General features: G+C 35.9%; 2 protein-coding genes across 2 annotated transcripts in view; one reads left to right on the forward strand and one right to left on the reverse strand.

The window, feature by feature from the left end:
- Positions 1-223: 223 nt before the first annotated feature.
- Positions 224-4,533, reverse strand: LOC128681416 (zinc finger protein OZF-like). The gene is made up of 2 exons (XM_053765283.2): positions 3,308-4,533; positions 224-2,626 (listed from the first exon to the last, which is right to left on the reverse strand). Exons 1-2 carry the CDS (start codon positions 4,423-4,425, stop codon positions 2,125-2,127), a joined length of 1,620 nt encoding a protein of 539 aa, XP_053621258.1. The 5' UTR covers positions 4,426-4,533; the 3' UTR covers positions 224-2,124.
- Positions 4,534-4,770: 237 nt separating this feature from the next.
- MetRS (Methionyl-tRNA synthetase) overlaps positions 4,771-18,224 on the forward strand; it is a 30,154-nt gene continuing 16,700 nt past the window's right edge. The window contains exons 1-14 of the mRNA XM_053765654.2: positions 4,771-4,979; positions 5,860-5,983; positions 6,478-6,628; positions 7,261-7,401; positions 7,718-7,815; positions 8,394-8,507; positions 8,883-8,999; positions 10,203-10,278; positions 10,988-11,115; positions 11,793-11,897; positions 12,528-12,638; positions 14,429-14,495; positions 16,028-16,192; positions 16,807-16,908. Coding sequence (XP_053621629.1) covers positions 4,877-4,979; positions 5,860-5,983; positions 6,478-6,628; positions 7,261-7,401; positions 7,718-7,815; positions 8,394-8,507; positions 8,883-8,999; positions 10,203-10,278; positions 10,988-11,115; positions 11,793-11,897; positions 12,528-12,638; positions 14,429-14,495; positions 16,028-16,192; positions 16,807-16,908 — 1,602 coding nt within the window. The 5' untranslated portion in view covers positions 4,771-4,876. The remainder of the gene's footprint in view (positions 4,980-5,859; positions 5,984-6,477; positions 6,629-7,260; positions 7,402-7,717; positions 7,816-8,393; positions 8,508-8,882; positions 9,000-10,202; positions 10,279-10,987; positions 11,116-11,792; positions 11,898-12,527; positions 12,639-14,428; positions 14,496-16,027; positions 16,193-16,806; positions 16,909-18,224) is intronic.

Raw genomic sequence — 18,224 nt, forward strand, 5'->3', positions numbered from 1 at the left:
TAACCCCTCAGTTCATCGATTTAGCCATGGGTAGAATCGCATTTATATTTTCTATACATATAACACTGTAAGTGGGCTATGTCTGTACATGGGACATATTAAAAGAATATAATAAATAGTTATTGGGGTTATTTATGAGACTAATAGAAGCCTAAAAAGTATTTATTTAGATGAAAATACTGCCTAATACAAATTTTACACAATGAAAAAAAAAACAAGTAGGTTATTTAATATAAACACTTATATTATTTGAACTATATACAAGTTAAAACTTAATTTTACATTCAGTTCTTTAAGTGTAGGGCTCAGAAAGTTTATATCATTATATAATAACGTTTTAAACAGTTTTGTTAGCGCCATAAATGTATGAAACTGTGGTTCTTGAAATCTTAAAAAAAAGGGGAAAAAACAAAGCGTTTTTTTTTTTTCATTTTCCTAAAACTTTAAATGTTTTTGTTTTTATAAAAGTCAGTAGCAAGGAAATCAAAATAAATTCTAGTTAAGCCATTGTATAGAAAAAATATGTGATGTTCTTATAATATACGCAGTAAAAGGTATATCCAATATGGATAATAAATTTATATTATATTTAATTAAATAATAAATGGCTCAAATAATTATTTTAATAGAAATAAATTGCTTAAAAATCAAGAGATTTAGAATTAGAAATTATTTATATTACACATGTTATATTCTGGAACAATTTGCAAAATAGTATAATGAGAACAAAGACCAAGAAAACTTAAAGCAAGCATAACCGAATGAAACAGACATACATTTCATACATTTTCTTCACTCATTGTATGCCTCACCGCACTTCGGTTGGGAATACGCCAAAACAAATTAACGGCTACTTCTTTTGGATTTATTTATGTAACTTTATTACAAAAACATGTAAAAGACGGACTTAAAGCCTGAGGCTTTTTCTACCTGTCAACCAATAGGTAATGCAGAGTGAAAATGGTATTTTTATCCTGTGATGATAGTTGTGAGGCGGAGGCATATACGTATGATGGAAACTGAGCCAATATCAAAAGGAGTTGATATTAAAAAATTACAATAATATTTTGGTCTGCCATACAAATTGATCAGCTCATAGTACCTGGTATGCAAAGTTGAAATTTTAATGGTCCGTTAATCGCACATATTGTGAAAAATCGTGCACTGTGTGTTTAATACGATATCACCATCGAGTTGATTCGCAGTGAGACGCAGCTGACCAATCACAGTGCGCCATTGTGACGCAACGACTACCACACCGCAATGTGATTGGTTCGCTGCGTCTCACTTCGAATCGACTCGATAGTGAGAATATCCCATTTTTATGTGAGACTACCTGATGCCTGCGACTTCGTTCGCGTGGCCGAACAATTTTTGGTAAGGAATCAAAATTACAATATACAAATTTAATTGTACAAACAAATGTAACGATACCTATACATACAGAAGATGCTAATCAGACTGAAAAAGTACATTTTCTATAGTTTAGCTGAACTATTATGACTCTTCTTCAGGTGTTTCAGATCTCCGATTTTTATACCTCAACAGAAAATACTCATCACTCTGAACAGCTTTTATTAGAGCGTCATTTCTATATTCCCTATAGTTTAGCTGTACCATCATAGGTCTACATCAGGGTGTTCCAGATCATCGATTTTTATATCTCAACAGAAAATGCTCATCAGGCTGAATAACTTTTGTTAAGGCGTCATTTCAATATTTCGTATAGTTTCGCTGTACCATCATAGTACACCATCAGGTGTTCCAGTTTTCAAAATCATTTACACCCTATATGTTGACCAGGCTTTATAGCTATACAACAAAAAAGTTTCATTCAAATCCGTCCAGTAGATCCAGAGATTAGCGTGTGCAAACAAACAGACAGACTTTTTTTTTAAATTCTTATTCTATTACTGATTCTCCATCGATCTAAATTTTTTTTTATTTAAATATCTTCAATGGAAACACTTTTTTTACAGATTTATTATATGTATTGATTGATTTTGTGATAGTGAGAATATCACTTCTCAATATCGAGTCTATTCGAATTAAACCCGTAATTCGCCCTTGGAATAAAAAAATATTCTACACAATTTCGATTTTGTGTAATATACCGGTTCAAACCTAACTGTTATTTGGTAACAACATAACATTAACTCCTTGAATCATCAAATCCCTCGGCACAGCTTCTTTTAAATGCTTCACGCTATCGTGAATCAGTTCTCGCTGTAGCATAGGCTCTTTACTATGCATTTTGATATGGGTCTTCAAACCGGCCGCTTTTCTGAAAGACTGGCCACAATGCGAACACACATACGGCCTTTCTCCTGTATGACAGCGTATATGAGATATCAAATCGTTTCGTTGGACAAAGGCTTTCTCACAATGCGAGCATTGATAAGGTTTCTCACCTGTATGTGTTCGTCTATGGTTTTTTAAAGTGCTCAAAGCGGTGAATTTCATAGGGCATAGATCGCACGCGTAGGGTTTCTCGCCCGTGTGTATACGGCGGTGTTTCACAAGGGAACTGGACGTGGTGAAGCCGTTGCCGCATTCGTCGCACACGAAGGGATGCGCGCCCGTGTGTTTTCGCTTGTGCGCTTCCAATTCACCTTTTGATACGAAGCTGAAAATGTAAAAGAAAATCAGAATAATTTAATACTACCATTATAAACTAAATGTTGCCCAGGGCTTCGCTCCCAAAAACATAGGGCTGTTTTGTCTTGTTTATTTTTAGGCGAATACTGACTTCGTCCCTTCACAGCCGATAAAAAGATTGGCAGTAACCTTAGATGAGGGAAAGAGAAAAAAATCGAAAACAAAGATTGAGTTTCGATTCAGTCTTTGATTCGAATATACTCCCTTACGATATCAAGTCGAACGCCTAATAGAACAACAGCTTCTAATAAGACAAATGATATCAGAAAAAAGGTCACTGTTATATATATTTTATTTATATTTATGTGTCAGTAAACAAGGTTAGATCACACCTTGAAAGTTACAATGGCCTTGACTGTTGTTTGAATTATTGAATATTTCATTTAACTGATAAAAGTGTTGTATACTAGCTGCGCCCTGGGGATTCGCTCCCCTGAGAGAGTTGAGTTTAAGTAAAGAAACAAAACGTGTCTTGTGGTAGAATAGGACCACTTCAAATCCTAATGTGGATGACGTATGAGGCGACTCTTCAATCGAATCTTCAAAATGTTAAGATTATTTTCTATGCTGACCCTGGGGTTCGCGCGTCACAACTCGAAGGCACCCAGGAGCAAGCAGAGTTGAAAGAGATGAAAACAAAGATACCAACCTTCGTTTACATTCATCACAATTAAAAGGCTTTAGTCCTTGATGTCTTCGTACGTGCTGAGCTAAATTCGTTTTCTGACTGAACCTCCTTCCACATATTGAGCACAAGAAAGGTTTCTCGCCGGTATGAGTTCGTATGTGATCATTCAAAGTTGACAACATAACAAATGACTTATTACACAATTTACACTCGTGTTTCTTACTTATTTGATGTGTCTTTTCATGCTCATTTAAAGTTTCTTGATTCTCCAAGTTTATACCGCAATGTTTGCATATATAACCTTCTTTTCTGGTGTGAACGGAACGAATATGATTGTCTAGAAACGCCTGGTGCTTAAACTCTCTTTTACAAGTTATACACGTGAATTTAACTTTGTCCTTAGAATCGTGGACATTCATGTGTGTAGACAACGATGATTTTCTTAAGAATTTTCGGAAACAATATGAACACTGATAGCTGCCAAGTGCCTCACCATCTTTTTTATGTCTCTTCCAATGGGACTTCTTCTGACTTGCCGTAGGGAACTTCATATCGCATTTCGTACATGCGTATTCTTTCGCTTTTGTAGATTTTGTGCTGTCCATATTAATTTCTTTAAAATGTGACGTGTCAATAATTGTGTCAGCATTAATATTGGCTTCCCCGAAAATCTCTTCATGTTTTTCAACTGAATCAAAGTGGTCATCATAATTATCGTTACAAATATTAAAATCATTAAACTCAACCTTTATGCTATCGTTTTTTATTTCATTGCTCGTCAGTGTAGGTTCTATAGACATTGGCATATCAGCATTCAGTTCAACTTTAACAAAGTTCTCTTGATTAGGAATATCTCCCATGACTTGATCACAGACTTCTAAAAATTGATCTAAAACCGATTCAGACTCCATGCAACGCCGTTTAATCTCATCAGCGGTGAGGATTTTAGTCTTACACTCTCCACAAACTTGCCTGGGCCAGCGTATTCCCATCTTAACATCGATATTGGTCACAAAATGTATGATCTGCAGAAGGGTTCTGTCACCGATGGTTTTATCGAATAACGATGTCATGTTAGTAGATTCGCTGAGACAGACTCTACACACTTTCATGGCACTTATTTTTATTTTATCCTCCATTTTTTAAATTTATTGGAAACTACATTTATTTATTAAAAACAAAGAGTTGACGCCACCAATATTTTACAAAACAACACTTCTTCTGTCAATGAACTACCAAGACACTGACGTTCGTTGTCAATATCGATAAAATAAAACTGTCAATGTAAGCAAAGACAATATAGGCTAGTCTTATTAAGTTCCAAAATAAAACTGTATGTCGTATTTTCTGTGCCTGCAAAGTTTTTAAAAACAATTTATGTCTACAAAGCCGCCAAATAAAGATGCTTTGCTTACGGGTGGACTACACAATAAACGAAGTCTTATCTAATTTGATCGGATAATAACAGGTAGAATTTTGTCATTTTTGTCCATCTGTCAATTCTGTTGCTGCCAGGTGGAATTTAAAATTAGGTTATGTGGATTTTTTGTTCAAAAACCTTATATGTTAAGTGAAAATAAATAATCGAAAATGAAGATTTATACAAACGAAAACAATACTTCCACACTGAAGCTTTTAATTGCCGCAAATTTGGCCGGGAAGAAAGTTGAACTCCAAAATGCGAGTTTCGGAGGTAGCGTATTTTTTATTGAGTTTTAGAAAATATTCACACAATAATTTATGGCTTTTTGGTATATTTTCTTATTTAACAAGCTTGGTTTTTGTCGCAAATATGTTTTGCATGTAATTCTTATTGGATTCCGCTCAGACAACGGCGGCTTCGTGTTGCATCAGAAATGCATGCGATGCACGTTTGGGTACTATCAAAAAATATTATTCATCTTGAAAATAACAATAAGAAGAGTGACTTTGTTAAAAAATATTTTAAAACTGACAAAAAATAATTAGTACTAGTTATAAGAAGAAAACTAAACATATGCGAATTATTTGAATATTTTTGAATATGGAAGATGTACCTGTACTCTAATAGGTGAAAGTGCAAGAAAAAAAAAAATAGTAGAAGCTTAGCTTCCAAGGTTATTGGCTAACTTATTATTATCATTTAACCTATATTGTCCCAGTGTCCAGTTTTTGTCCTAAATTTTTATTACTTCCCTCAAGGACTATTTTCCACAGTTAGGCCTCAAAGGAAGTAAGAAAAATTAGGATAGAAAAAATAATACAGATCTATTATATATTTTAAATAAAAGTCTACCTATCGCATCTTTCTGTATGAATGTGATAAATCAAAATAACTAATGGATGGATTTAGAAATGAGCCGATATATGTATATACATTTTTAAAATATCAAGTGTCAGTTAGAATCACCCAAGTCTTATGCCAGCTCCACACTGTCTCATTGCGATTGGAACGTCTCTGAGTTCAGTGACACTGGAATCGGCATTAAACTTACTTTCAGGCTAACTCAATCTGTATGGACCCACAATATATTTATTTATATAAGCTTACTAACTCGGGGCACCCGGTACTGAGCCAGCGTCTGTTCTTACAGACGATGTATTCGCAGGCCCGCGCCAGCTGCCACTACTCGAGGTGGACGAACAGCTCACCTTCTTCTCCAGTAATGCGGCCGCTCGCTATCTCTTCCCGGTTTTGGACTTGGACAACGGCCGATGGTGAGTGCTTTTCTCTCTTTCACATCTCTGTATACTCCTGATCAGATCTGTGAAGTCGCAAAGCTCGCATAAATTGTCTAAATAACAGTGAAAACTGCATCAAAATCTGTTGCATAGTTTAAAAGAAGAAAGCTTAGAATCTGTGTTTTATGCCCAGGGTCTTCGCTCTCGTGCGAATTTCGGGATAAAAAGTCCCTATGTGTTATTCCAGGTTATTTTCTAACAGTCTACCAAATTTCATAACTATCCGTCCAGATAATGCGTGAAGAGGTAACAAACAAACAAATTTACTTTCGCATTTATAATATTAGTTAGGATCTCTCTCTCACTAGAGCATTGTCCAGATCTGCCTCAGACATATGACGGGGCTCTGCTTTCCTACTTTTTCGTCTCCACTTAACATGGTCTACGACATCCCAAGTTATCAGGTCAACATTTGGCGCTATGTTACACTATGTGGTGATTAAACATGAACATTAAACTTAATTCCACAGCCAACAAATGCAAGAATGGGAAGCAACACGTCTCCAGCCGTGTGTGGCGGCAGTAGTCTCCGGTAAAGTGGGTGCGGAGCTAAAGCAAGTCCTCAACTCGCTGCTGCTCACACTGAATCAGCTGTTGGCTAAACATAAGTACATATTAGGGGTAAGTGATGCTAAATAAATAAATATACAGGGACTAATCACACAGTTTGAGTTAGTTATAAGACCTAGAATTGTTAATTGACGTGTTTGGAGAAAAGGCCGCGGTGAAGTTTGTTGCGCCGCTTCTTCTTCACCTGCGCTTTGGAAGTCGGCAGTAGACTTAGTTTAAGTAATCTTTTTGACGTCAATAAGTGATGTATATCATTCTATATTGAATAAGGAAATTTGAATTTGAGCCTCAAAGTCCGGGAATCAAACCCGGGCCCCCCCAATGTAGCAGTCCGGCATGATGACCATTAAGCCACGGAGGTTGGCTAAACTTTGAAAGCAAGAAAAAATTTATATTTTATTAATGAATAGCAAATATTTTCTGTTTTCAATGTTTGAGTGATTTGCCATTGCCTTCTCCATTTCAAACACAAGTTAATAATCAACCAGTGTGCAGGATTCCTCAGGATAGTCGATCCACAGGCTTCTTAACCATTACACAACCACCGTTTCAATTTTGTCTTAATTTCCAAGAAAATAATTTAATGCAACCATGTCTCTCGAACGACAACAAAAACCAGTGGCAAGAATGACAGTTTTGTAAAAAACTTCTTTGAACTCGAAACAGCCAATCGTTGTTGACAGGATAAACTGACAGCGGCGGACATATCAATATGGAGCACCGTGTACCCGCTGTACTATAACGAAGATCTGAAGCAGTTCACGACGGAGTACGGCCACGCCCAGCGCTGGGTCCAAGACTTGGCTGCTGCTAAAGCAGTACAGGTAAATCTACACATTTTTTTATTAGCTGTTTATGTCCCACTGCTGGGCAAAAGCCTCCCCTATAACTTCCTCCACGCATTCCTATCCTAAACATAATATAAGATATATATATATATATATATTTTATTAGCTTACCTTCCTTTCTTAAAACATTCATTTATTCACACAAAATCTACTGGACGGATTGTTATAAAATTTGGTACACTGGTAGAATATGACCTTGGGATTTTGATATGAGCTTTTTATCCCGAAATTCCCACGCTAAAGCGAAGCCCCGGGGCGCAGCTAGTAATGAATAGAAGTGTATTGTTGACAGGAAGCCGTAAAACAATGGAATGGTTCGCCGAAGGGGCCGTATGGTGCGTCGTCAGCTCTCGGCACTCCGCTAACACCAAACCTACTACCAACTACTGGGTATGTATTTGAATACATACATTTTTGTCAAGATTTATTTGACTGTATATTTACAAGTTTTATTATATTTCTTACTAAACTCTTGTAATTATGTATTAAACTTTTGAATTTAACTAAACTCTTCGATTTTTCTCACAAGTCTGTAAACAATCTTACATTGATTTTTGTATTTTATGAAATTCGTATACCATTGTGGTGGCCTACATATATTTACGAAATAAATGATCATGGATTGGATTTTACAGAAAAATAAATAATTATTATTTTTTATTTATTTCGTACCTAGTTTATGTTTAAAATTCAAAATTCTATATTCAAATTAGGTCGATATACAGACATCAAAAATTTACATGAAGTCTACTGGCGATTTTCAAAGTGGAGTTGAAGAAGCGGCGCAACTTCACCGCAGCCTTTTAAGTGGACGAATTGACGTCAATTATAATGTCATAATTTAAATGTCAAAAAATTTGCTCATTCAATGAAATTATTGAAATTTTCGCATTTTATCCCGGATTTCCCACAAGAGCGAAGCCTCAGGGTGCAGCTAGTAAAGTTATAAATAATAATAATCATTGCAGATCGCCAGACGAGACAGAGATAGCGATAACGGCAGACGAGATAGAATCAGCCAAAGATGGCTGGTACAACGGAATCAATAAACTCGATCCGCCGATAAAAAAGGACAAAATTATGTAAGTATATATTTATCTGTGATGATTCTTAAATATATTCTCTCTCTCTCTCTCTCTCAACCTCACGTTTTTTACCCTTCGTTGCTGTGTAGCCCCGTAGCCCGAGGTCAGCTTAAAAAATAAGCCTTAAATTGAAATATCGATGATTCGGCAGTGATCTTGCAACTGTTTGTCTGACGTTAAGCCTTTTTGGAAATGCTGTCGTTGCCTATCGGCTGTCAAAGCAATTATACCTTGTTAAAATCAATAAAACAACTGTTGGTAATAACATGTGTGGATCGAATAAAATTTATTTTAATCCCTTGATCGCCTCGCACGATTTCCTATACTAGGGCGGGGACCATACGCTACAACGTACAATTTCGATTGTTACAGATTACCAGTGAAAGGCCGTAAGAACATCCTAATAACGTCAGCGTTACCGTACGTCAATAACGTGCCACACTTGGGAAATATTATCGGATGTGTGTTGTCTGCTGATATATTTGCCAGGTAAAATGCTGCCCAAGCATGGTGCAGTATCCTCATAACATATGTAATTGATTGAATGACATTATTACGTACGTTTTGTACATATATACAAAACGTACGTACACACATTGACCAGAAAGATACTTTACTTAAAATCAAAAAGAAACACAACCGCACTGCACGGCACCAAAGCTTAGAATGAGTAATTACAACGCTCGCACTTTCGTTTTATAGCGAACACACAGTTGGGGTGACATTTAAGAGTCATTTTGCTGACAAGTAAAATGTTGTTATATAAGCATTTTGTTATATAAACTGTTTTACCGATAATACGATATAGTTAGGTTCATATACAAAATATTAAACGCTAAGATTTGATATATTATTTTTAACCTATTTTAGTTTTAATTTTTACAATGGTTTTAATTAAAAACAGGAAAAAAAATAAAACTAAACGTTCTCTTAGCACTTTGTTTCTTTGTGGAACTGTGATTTCATATGTTTGTCATGTTGTGTTACACGTTTTTAGGTCACAGTCTGGCTATAGTCTGTATAAGTCATAACTTCTGTTTTATATCCGTTTAAATTGATTGTAACATGTTATATATATATATACCCTAATAAATAAATAAATAGTCACAATATATATTTAAAAAAAAAATCAAAATTCTTTACTCAATTTTGTATGATATACATCACTTATTGACGTCAAAAAATTACTTAAACTAAGTCTACTGCCGGCTTCCAAAGCGCAGGTGAAGAAGAAGCGGCGCAACAAACTTCACCGCAGCCTTTTCTCCTATATATATATAATCATATATTCTTTTTTTTTTTCACATGAAATTCCTGTTTTTAATTAAAACCATTGTAAAAATTAAAACTAAAATAGGTTAAAAATAATATATCAAATCTTAGCGTTTAATATTTTGTATATGAACCTAACTATATCGTATTATCGGTAAAACAGTTTATATAACAAAATGCTTATATAACAACATTTTACTTGTCAGCAAAATAACTCGTAAATGTCACCCCAACTGTGTGTTCGCTATAAAACGAAAGTGCGAGCGTTGTAATTACTCATTCTAAGCTTTGGTGCCGTGCAGTGCGGTTGTGTTTCTTTGTGATTTTAAGTGTCTTTCTGGTCAATGTGTGTTTTGTTCATACAAATAAAATAGTTAAACGCATAATTTGAGTAGTCAAATAAATTATTACGTTTTACAGGTATTGTCGTCTATGTGGATATAACACAATGTTTGTGTGCGGGACGGACGAATATGGCACCGCCACGGAGACGAAAGTAAGTTGTATAATTTGTTACTAGCCCACGACTTAGTTCTCGTGGACGAACAGTTTTTCGTAAGGAGTCGAAATTATTACAGATTATTATATTATATTCAATGTACATATTTTTTTGTTTTATCATATATATATTGATAACAGCGCCATCTAGTCATTTGAGTCTTAACTAAATGAGTTACAATCGAGAATAGGGTAGTTGCCGTCCTGTCAAATCATATGCCAGCTCCACGCTGTCGTCGAACAGTTCGCCAAACTTTGTCGGATTCGGTATACGTTGCTGGTTTTTAATAGCACTCGTACTAACTGCGCAATATACATCTTGTCAGTTTTCGGCGACAGTGTGGAGCCGACATAACACAACGATTATTAACGTCAAATATTCATTTAAAACTATTAACATTAGTTTTCTCCCCATTTATAATTATATTGGCAAAATTTATACAAAATAATAATATCTACTTATAATTTTTATTTACTTTATCCGTATGTATTTATAATATATTTATATACTTTTATATATTAGGTTACACACTGATCCGTGTTTCGTATATCATTATAACATATTATATTCCGTGTCAATCTCAACCTTGACGTTGGCAAAATCATCGTTTTGCCAGCCGTGAAATTAAAATAAAAAAATCCACTGCAGACTTCCAAAGCTCTGGTAAAAAGTTTTAATTCGATTTTTTTTTCTGTTATTTGTCCAGGCTCTTGAAGAAGGCGTGACGCCGAGACAGATCTGCGACAAGTATTTCGAGATACACGACGCGGTGTATCGCTGGTTCAACATAAGCTTCGACTATTTCGGTAGGACCAGCACGAACGAACAGACCAAGTAAGTTTCTCACAGTTTCTCAGTGGTGCAACTCGATATATTTGATCAAGATCATAATTGTGGTGCGCAGTGCGCACATGTTAAATTGGTTTGCGTTAAATTCTTAATTTTCTCACGATTTTCAGTAACGTTATTAAAGATTCGCCTTAAATTCCTTATTTTCTCACAGTTGTTCATTGGTGTAATTAAATAAAGATTTGTGTTAATGTCATCAATTTTCACGGTTTCTCTGTCCATAATGTGTTGTCTACTACTGTAATCTACAATCTAGAAGATTTGTCTAGAAATTATTGGGTTGAAAACATAGAAAATTGTTTCTCAATACTTCTTATGCTAATACCAACTATATCTGGTAGTTAGTATAAATATTATAATGTTTCTCAACCCCGCAATTTCAGGTTTCTTTCGTGGCTGTTACGTCCTAAAGCCAAGGTGGCTTGACGTTAGGCGTCCAGTTGTGTAATCACAGCTGAATCTTTCAAAATTTAATGTTTATTTTGGCACTAATTATTTTGGTAGGTAGTCGTAAATAGTCATGCCAGATGCCTTTAGGCAACTTGAATAAAAATCTGACACGTTTATTTTTACGACGCCGCGCATTGCGGCGTCACAACCCCAGGTGAAGCTAGGAACACGTAAGAATGATGGTTCACCGTTTGTTTTCTATTGTTTCTCAGGATTTCTCAGGAACTGTTTCTCAAGCTCAAAGACAATGGTTACGTCAGCACGCAGTCAGTAGACCAGCTGTTGTGTGAGAAGTGTGACAGATTCCTAGCTGACAGGTGAGTTATATAATCTATCTCTGTGCCAAATTTCATGAAAATCGGCCCGGTATTTTTTGAGTTTATTCCGTGCAAACAAAAACGCAAATTTCTTTATAATATTAGTATAGATTATAAAAGCGATGTGAATCCAAATTCGACTGTAGGATCCAAGTGATTGATTGATGGTGAGCCAATTGGTTGATTTTAAAAAAGTAACCTATGTTTGAACGGGAATCTCTTACTATATCTCTAAATACCAAATTTCATCAAAATCGGTCCACGGTTTAGCCGCGAAAGCGGCACAAAAAACAGATATGCAAAGAGACTTTCGAGTCGTGGATCACTTGTGTGACATGTTATTAAACGTTCGATCGGCTTTTTACATCTGCAGCGTTGTGCGTGGTAGATGTCGATATAATATATTATATATATATATATATATTAAGACCTATATTTGTTAATTGACGTCCTTGGAGAAAAGGCTGCGGTGAAGTTTGTTGCGCCGCTTCTTCTTCACCTGCGCTTTGGAAGCCGGCAGTAGACTTAGTTTAAGTAATTTTTGACGTCAATAAGTGATGTATATCATCCTAAATTGAATAAAGAATTTTGAATTTGAAAAAAAGTATCAATGGAAACTATTTATTGAAGGTTCGTGGAGGGAATATGTCCTCATCCGGGATGTTTGTACGACAACGCCCGCGGCGACCAATGTGATAAGTGCGGCAAGCTTATCAATGCCACAGAACTGATTGAGCCGAGGTGAGAAACATACTGCAATTTTTTTTTTTTTTATAATTTTACAGTGTGTATTTATATAAAATTTGTTGTTAATGTCTTTGTCTGTTCACTAGTAGTTCGCCGCGAACTTAGATCTCGCGAACACTATATTTTTGATGAGTTCTTACAAAATTGTGAATATTTCAAAAACGACTGAACCGATTTTGATGCCCCACGAACTTAAAAATTCTATTGACACATCCTACATAACTTTTAAATTTCATCAAAATCATACCAACGGTTCGAAAGTTTTGGCGTTACAAACATACACACATGCATACATACATACGAAAAATGTATTTTTGCCCCAAGTCGATTTGTAGACCTCGCTCGCAATAATAATTTCTGAATAAATGGTTCGACTAGTGGGGCAAGCATATCTACGCCATTGAACTCATTGAGCCGAAGTGAGAAACACAAAACACAAAAATCTAAATTTGTATGTGTTTGATTTCACAAATGTTGGGAGTCAAAAAGCGTTCGAATTATACTACGACGGGACGTTGCAGCCGTGGAATTCCGGGATGAAAAGTACCCTATGTGTAATTCCAGGTTATATTCTACCCGTGTACCGAATTTCATGACAATCCGTCCGTCCAGTAGATTTTGCGTGACAGAGGTAACAAACATACACACATACATCGTCACAAACAAATTGATCAATTAAAGCGACATTTGATTATCGTGTTTTATTATATTGGGCTGTTATGTAATCTGTTGTTATGTGAATGCATTACATTATATTTTACTAGCGGTTCCAACTTCGCTCGAGAAAAACGTAATAATTAATACATCTAAACCTTCCTCAGGAATCACATTATCTATTGATGAAAACCGCGTTAAAATCGATGTAGTAGTTTTTTGGTTTTCCGCGAACAATCAGACAGACGCGGCAGTTGACTTTGTTTTATGATATGTAGGATAATCTTTTAACACGCTTAAAATTAGGTCGACTTGTATGTGTGTAAGAAACTGTGTAATGGAATCTAAGATAACTATCGATGGTAAAAAAAATTAACCACCTTCCAAGGATCGTAGCGTCATTTTTTTTTATTATTATTTATCATAGAATCAACAGCACTGGAACAAAAATTACATTTTATCTTACAGGGTTAAACTTAATGCCAATTACGGATTCTTGTTTTGTAAATTAAAAAGTTATAAACAGCTTAGAACAGAAAGAAAAGAAAACGATAGACAAACATGGCTGGTGCCTAGTGTGGGACCAATTGTATATGCAATGTAGCAAAATTTTGTTTATTTAATAAATTACATTTAATTTTATTTCAAACAGGGACGCATCACGTTATGTGTGCAATGGGTATAGACTATAACGTTATATGTGTGTATGTATCACATTATTGGTGTGTGTATGTATCACATTATTGGTATACTAATCAATTAGACCAATGAAATTATCTGTTACGTAGGATGGAATAAATAAGCTTTGGAATGAAAGAAAATGTCAACAAATGATGATACATTATTATAATTATCTAAAGTGTGTAAAATAGTTGAATGACTTGCGTAACTGCAGTGGCAGATAGGAACATAGAAAAGGTTGGTTTTTCTTGTGCGTTTTACGGGTGAAGTATGAGATTCTTGTGAGTCAATGTTATTGTTGCAAACATCATGCGTGTAATAGCATTTGAAGAAGCTCACGCCTTTCTTATAAGGCCATCAAACCACGATGTTTGCAGGGAAATTCAAGGTCATGAAAATTGGCAACTGTATGTAATCAACAATAGTTTAACCGATGGATTTTGTTTCAGATGTAAAGTGTGTGGTACAAAACCTGTGTTACGTGCGAGTGAACAGCTGTTTATTGAGTTATCTAAGGTATGTCATTGTAAATTATGTACAATAATGAATATACAGGGTCACTGGTATCAAACGCAAAACCTCCTAAAGACTACTTGGGTGCATCAAAACAAGCAACTTTTATTCTACGAGTTTTCGTGAGTAGTTTATTTTTTCATTTAAATACAATCTTAATTTGCGATTCTACACATCTTAACTCTATGTAATAGCCAAGCAACACGAGACAGTGCAGTAGCGTAGTATGTAGCGGAATCGAACATAGTGGTAACGTTTTATAGAAATGACATTAAAACTAAGAAAAACATTTTTTTTAGACAAAAGACGTAGAACAATAGATGTTAGTCTCTATGTACCTTATGCGCCCCCTGTGTAACCCTGTATATACAGGGTTACTGGTACAACCATTATATATTATATATTACAACACATATGTGTTGTAATATATAATGGGAACTGGCGGCACGTCCCGGCTTTGCTCGATTAAAAACGTAATCTTAACAAATATATATAAATGCGAAAGTAAGTTTGTTTTTTACCTCTTCACGCTCAATCTACTCAACCAATCTTGTTGAAATTTTGCATACATGTAGCTTGAAGTGTGGAGAAGGACATACCTTTCATCCCGGAAAATTGACGCGGGCGTAACCGCCAGCACAAGCTAGTAAATTTTACACATAAAGCTTCCTCAAAAATTACACTATGTATTGTTGAAAAACTCGAAAATCCGTGCAGTAGTTTGAGTTTATCGTGATCAGAATGCTATTGTTACCTGTCAGCTGTTAAGGTTTTGTGTCCCTTACACGCCTCGTATGACATCCACCTATACTAGTCCTATACTAGGGCGACGGGTGAACAAAAGTAGTATATTTAAATTATTGACACAAAAACTGCAGTCTGTCAAGAAAGTGACTCCTGTCGGCAACACTGGTTCATCAACCTTGAGCATTCTATTTGGTGTTGCCATGGCAAAAAAATGCAGTTCGTCTGTAGAGTGAAGAGATGACAAAAAATGTCATAATCAGTTTTTTTTTTCATTTTTTGAGAGCCTGTAACTTTTTTAACTCCCGACGCAAAAAGAGAGGTGTTATAAGTTTGACCGCTAAGTGTGTCTGTCTGTCTGTGTACGTGGCAACGTAGGTCATCAACGAGTGAACCGATTTGGATGCGTTTATTTTTTAAATTTAATAGCAAATTTGTATGCTTCAGCCGTTCAAAAGTTCAATGAATATTGTAAGTCGAGGATTTTTTAATTTGGCCAACAAATAATTTATTTTTAGTGTGATAATAATTAATAATAAATAAATATTAGGACATATCACACAGATTGAGCTAGCCCCAAAGTAAGTTCGAGGCTTGTGTTATGGGATACTAACTCAACGATACTATATTTTATAACATATAGATAAACGTCCAAGACCCGGGCCAATCGGAAAAAGATCATTTTCCATCATGACCCGACCGGGGTTCGAACCCGGGACCTTTCGGTTCAGTGGCAAGCACTTTACCGCTGCGCCACCGAGGTCGTCTCATTTCAATTTCCCATCCAACAGCTAGAGCCGTCTCTAAGAAATTGGATCAGCCAATCGGAGGCGCGCTGGTCGGCGCCGGCCCGGGCTGTCACGAGATCCTGGCTGAAGGAGCCGCTGCGGGCGCGCGCGGTCACCCGCGACCTGAAGTGGGGCGTCTCTGTGCCTGTCGAGGGGTTTCAGACCAAGGTAAATAAATAAATATATTAGGACAAATCACACAGATTGAGCTAGCCCCATGGTAAATTCGAGACTTATGTTTTGTGATACTAACTCAACGATACTATATTTTACAACGAATACATATATAGATAAACATCCAAAAGCCGGGCCAATCGGAAAAAGATCATTTTCCATCGTGACCCGACCGGGGATCGAACCCAGGACCTCTCGGTTCAGAGGTAAGAGCTTTACCACTGCGCCACCGAGGTCGTCAAAGGGACAGTCATTTAGTGAGTTTTACCTATTTATATTGCGAGTTTTATTTATCATATTAAATTTTTACAAAATTGTGAATGAAATATTAATAATAAAGAATTAACCTATTTTGTTGACAGTTCCTAACTGTCAATAGATTTTTTAAGTTCGTAAAGGTATGCAGTAACATACCTTTTAAATTTCAACAAAATCAGATCAAAGGTTCCAAAGTTATCACGTTACAAATATACATACATACTTATATACATACATACATACATACATACATACATACATACATACATACATACATACATCCATACATACTTAGAATATTAGATTAGACCTCGCTCAATCATAATCATTGATTGATTGTTTGCCCTCAGGTGTTCTACGTGTGGTTCGACGCGCCGATCGGTTACATGAGTATAACGGAGATCGCGACCAAACAGTACGAGAAGTGGTGGAAACCGGACAAGGAATGTGATGTAAGCAATATGATAATAATATATTATCTATTCGATTACAAGTACTACCACTTTTACAAGTTACACCTGCGCAGAAATATGCGCGAAAATATCTGCGCCAATCATAGCGCGCCATTTGTACTCGCGAACGAAAAACGTTCGCTATTGGCGTATACGTACGCGCCATGTCTGGAGTTGCCCTCAAGTGTAATATTGTACAATTATTATGAGCGAGATAGCACGACTCGTGTTTGTTTTTGGATTTAAAATCTTATGTAGTAGCAATAAATTAAGTTCGTTATTTCACTAATGTTCTCATTCGGCCATTGTCGGCGGTCGGTTGTACTATTCTGCGCCGTCGACCTTCCGATTCACCTTCAGATTTCAACAAAAGACAGGAATCTTTTTACCAACCTAATTTATGAATAACTAACTTCAGCCCGCGGCATCGCCCGCGTGATTTTCCCACGGGAACATTTATTTTTCCGGAAGGTACCCTATATCCATCTCCGTACTTCAAACTATATGTGTGCAAACTGTCAAATTGAGTAGATAGAGCGTATAACAAACTAATTTACAATTTTATGTAGGTTCTTTATATTGACGGCGGTCAATGTTATACCTTTAACAGTAAATGGTAAAGCTCTAGAATGGGTACATAGTACTAAATTCCTGGACATCACTGTGGATGACAAATTAAAGTGGGATAAACATATTGAAATCACGGCCAAAAAACTTAGTACGGCAGCTTTTGCAGTGAGAAGGATCAGACAGTGTACGAACATAGATACAGCTAGACTTGTGTATTTCAGCTACTTTCATAGCATTATGTCCAACGGACTATTAGTTTGGGGTAATGCAGCTGTGATAGGAAAAAAAATTGTATTACAGAAAAGAGCTATTCGTTTTATTTGTGGGTTAAAACCTCGAGATTCTCTTCAGGAACTCTTCAAATTCAGACACTTGAAAAAAAAACATTGTAAGAAACAATAATGGTAAGCCGATCTGGCATGATAGGGACCAACACTGTTCAAACGAGTTTCTTTCGGCATTTCTTCTCAGCAGTGGTCGATCCGAATGCCAGTAGTTTGTAACTTGTGAGAAATAACTATAAATATAAAAATTGACGAGAAAAAGTGCCTGTGAAGGTCTAATTTCTGAATAAATGATTTGAATTTGAATGTGCTCGAAAATTCGCCGAGATGATAAATTTTTGTTTTGATCACTATTCGAAGGCCCTTATATCATTAGAAACACCAGTGAAAAAAATACTGTGATAATGACAATGCTGTCAAATATGACAAAAATATAATCACACGTTTTTAGACTCGTCAAAA

This window comes from Plodia interpunctella, chromosome 27, assembly GCF_027563975.2.
Source record: "Plodia interpunctella isolate USDA-ARS_2022_Savannah chromosome 27, ilPloInte3.2, whole genome shotgun sequence".
NCBI classification, from domain to species: domain Eukaryota; kingdom Metazoa; phylum Arthropoda; class Insecta; order Lepidoptera; family Pyralidae; genus Plodia; species Plodia interpunctella.

Bases quoted from the DNA above. Each gene is read 5' to 3' on its own strand.
- LOC128681416 (XM_053765283.2), bottom strand. From the start codon at position 4,425: ATGGAGGATAAAATAAAAATAAGTGCCATGAAAGTGTGTAGAGTCTGT. The intron at 2,627-3,307 runs GTTGGTATCTTT...TTACATTTTCAG, and splicing joins TGTGATGAATGTAAACGAAG to CTTCGTATCAAAAGGTGAAT.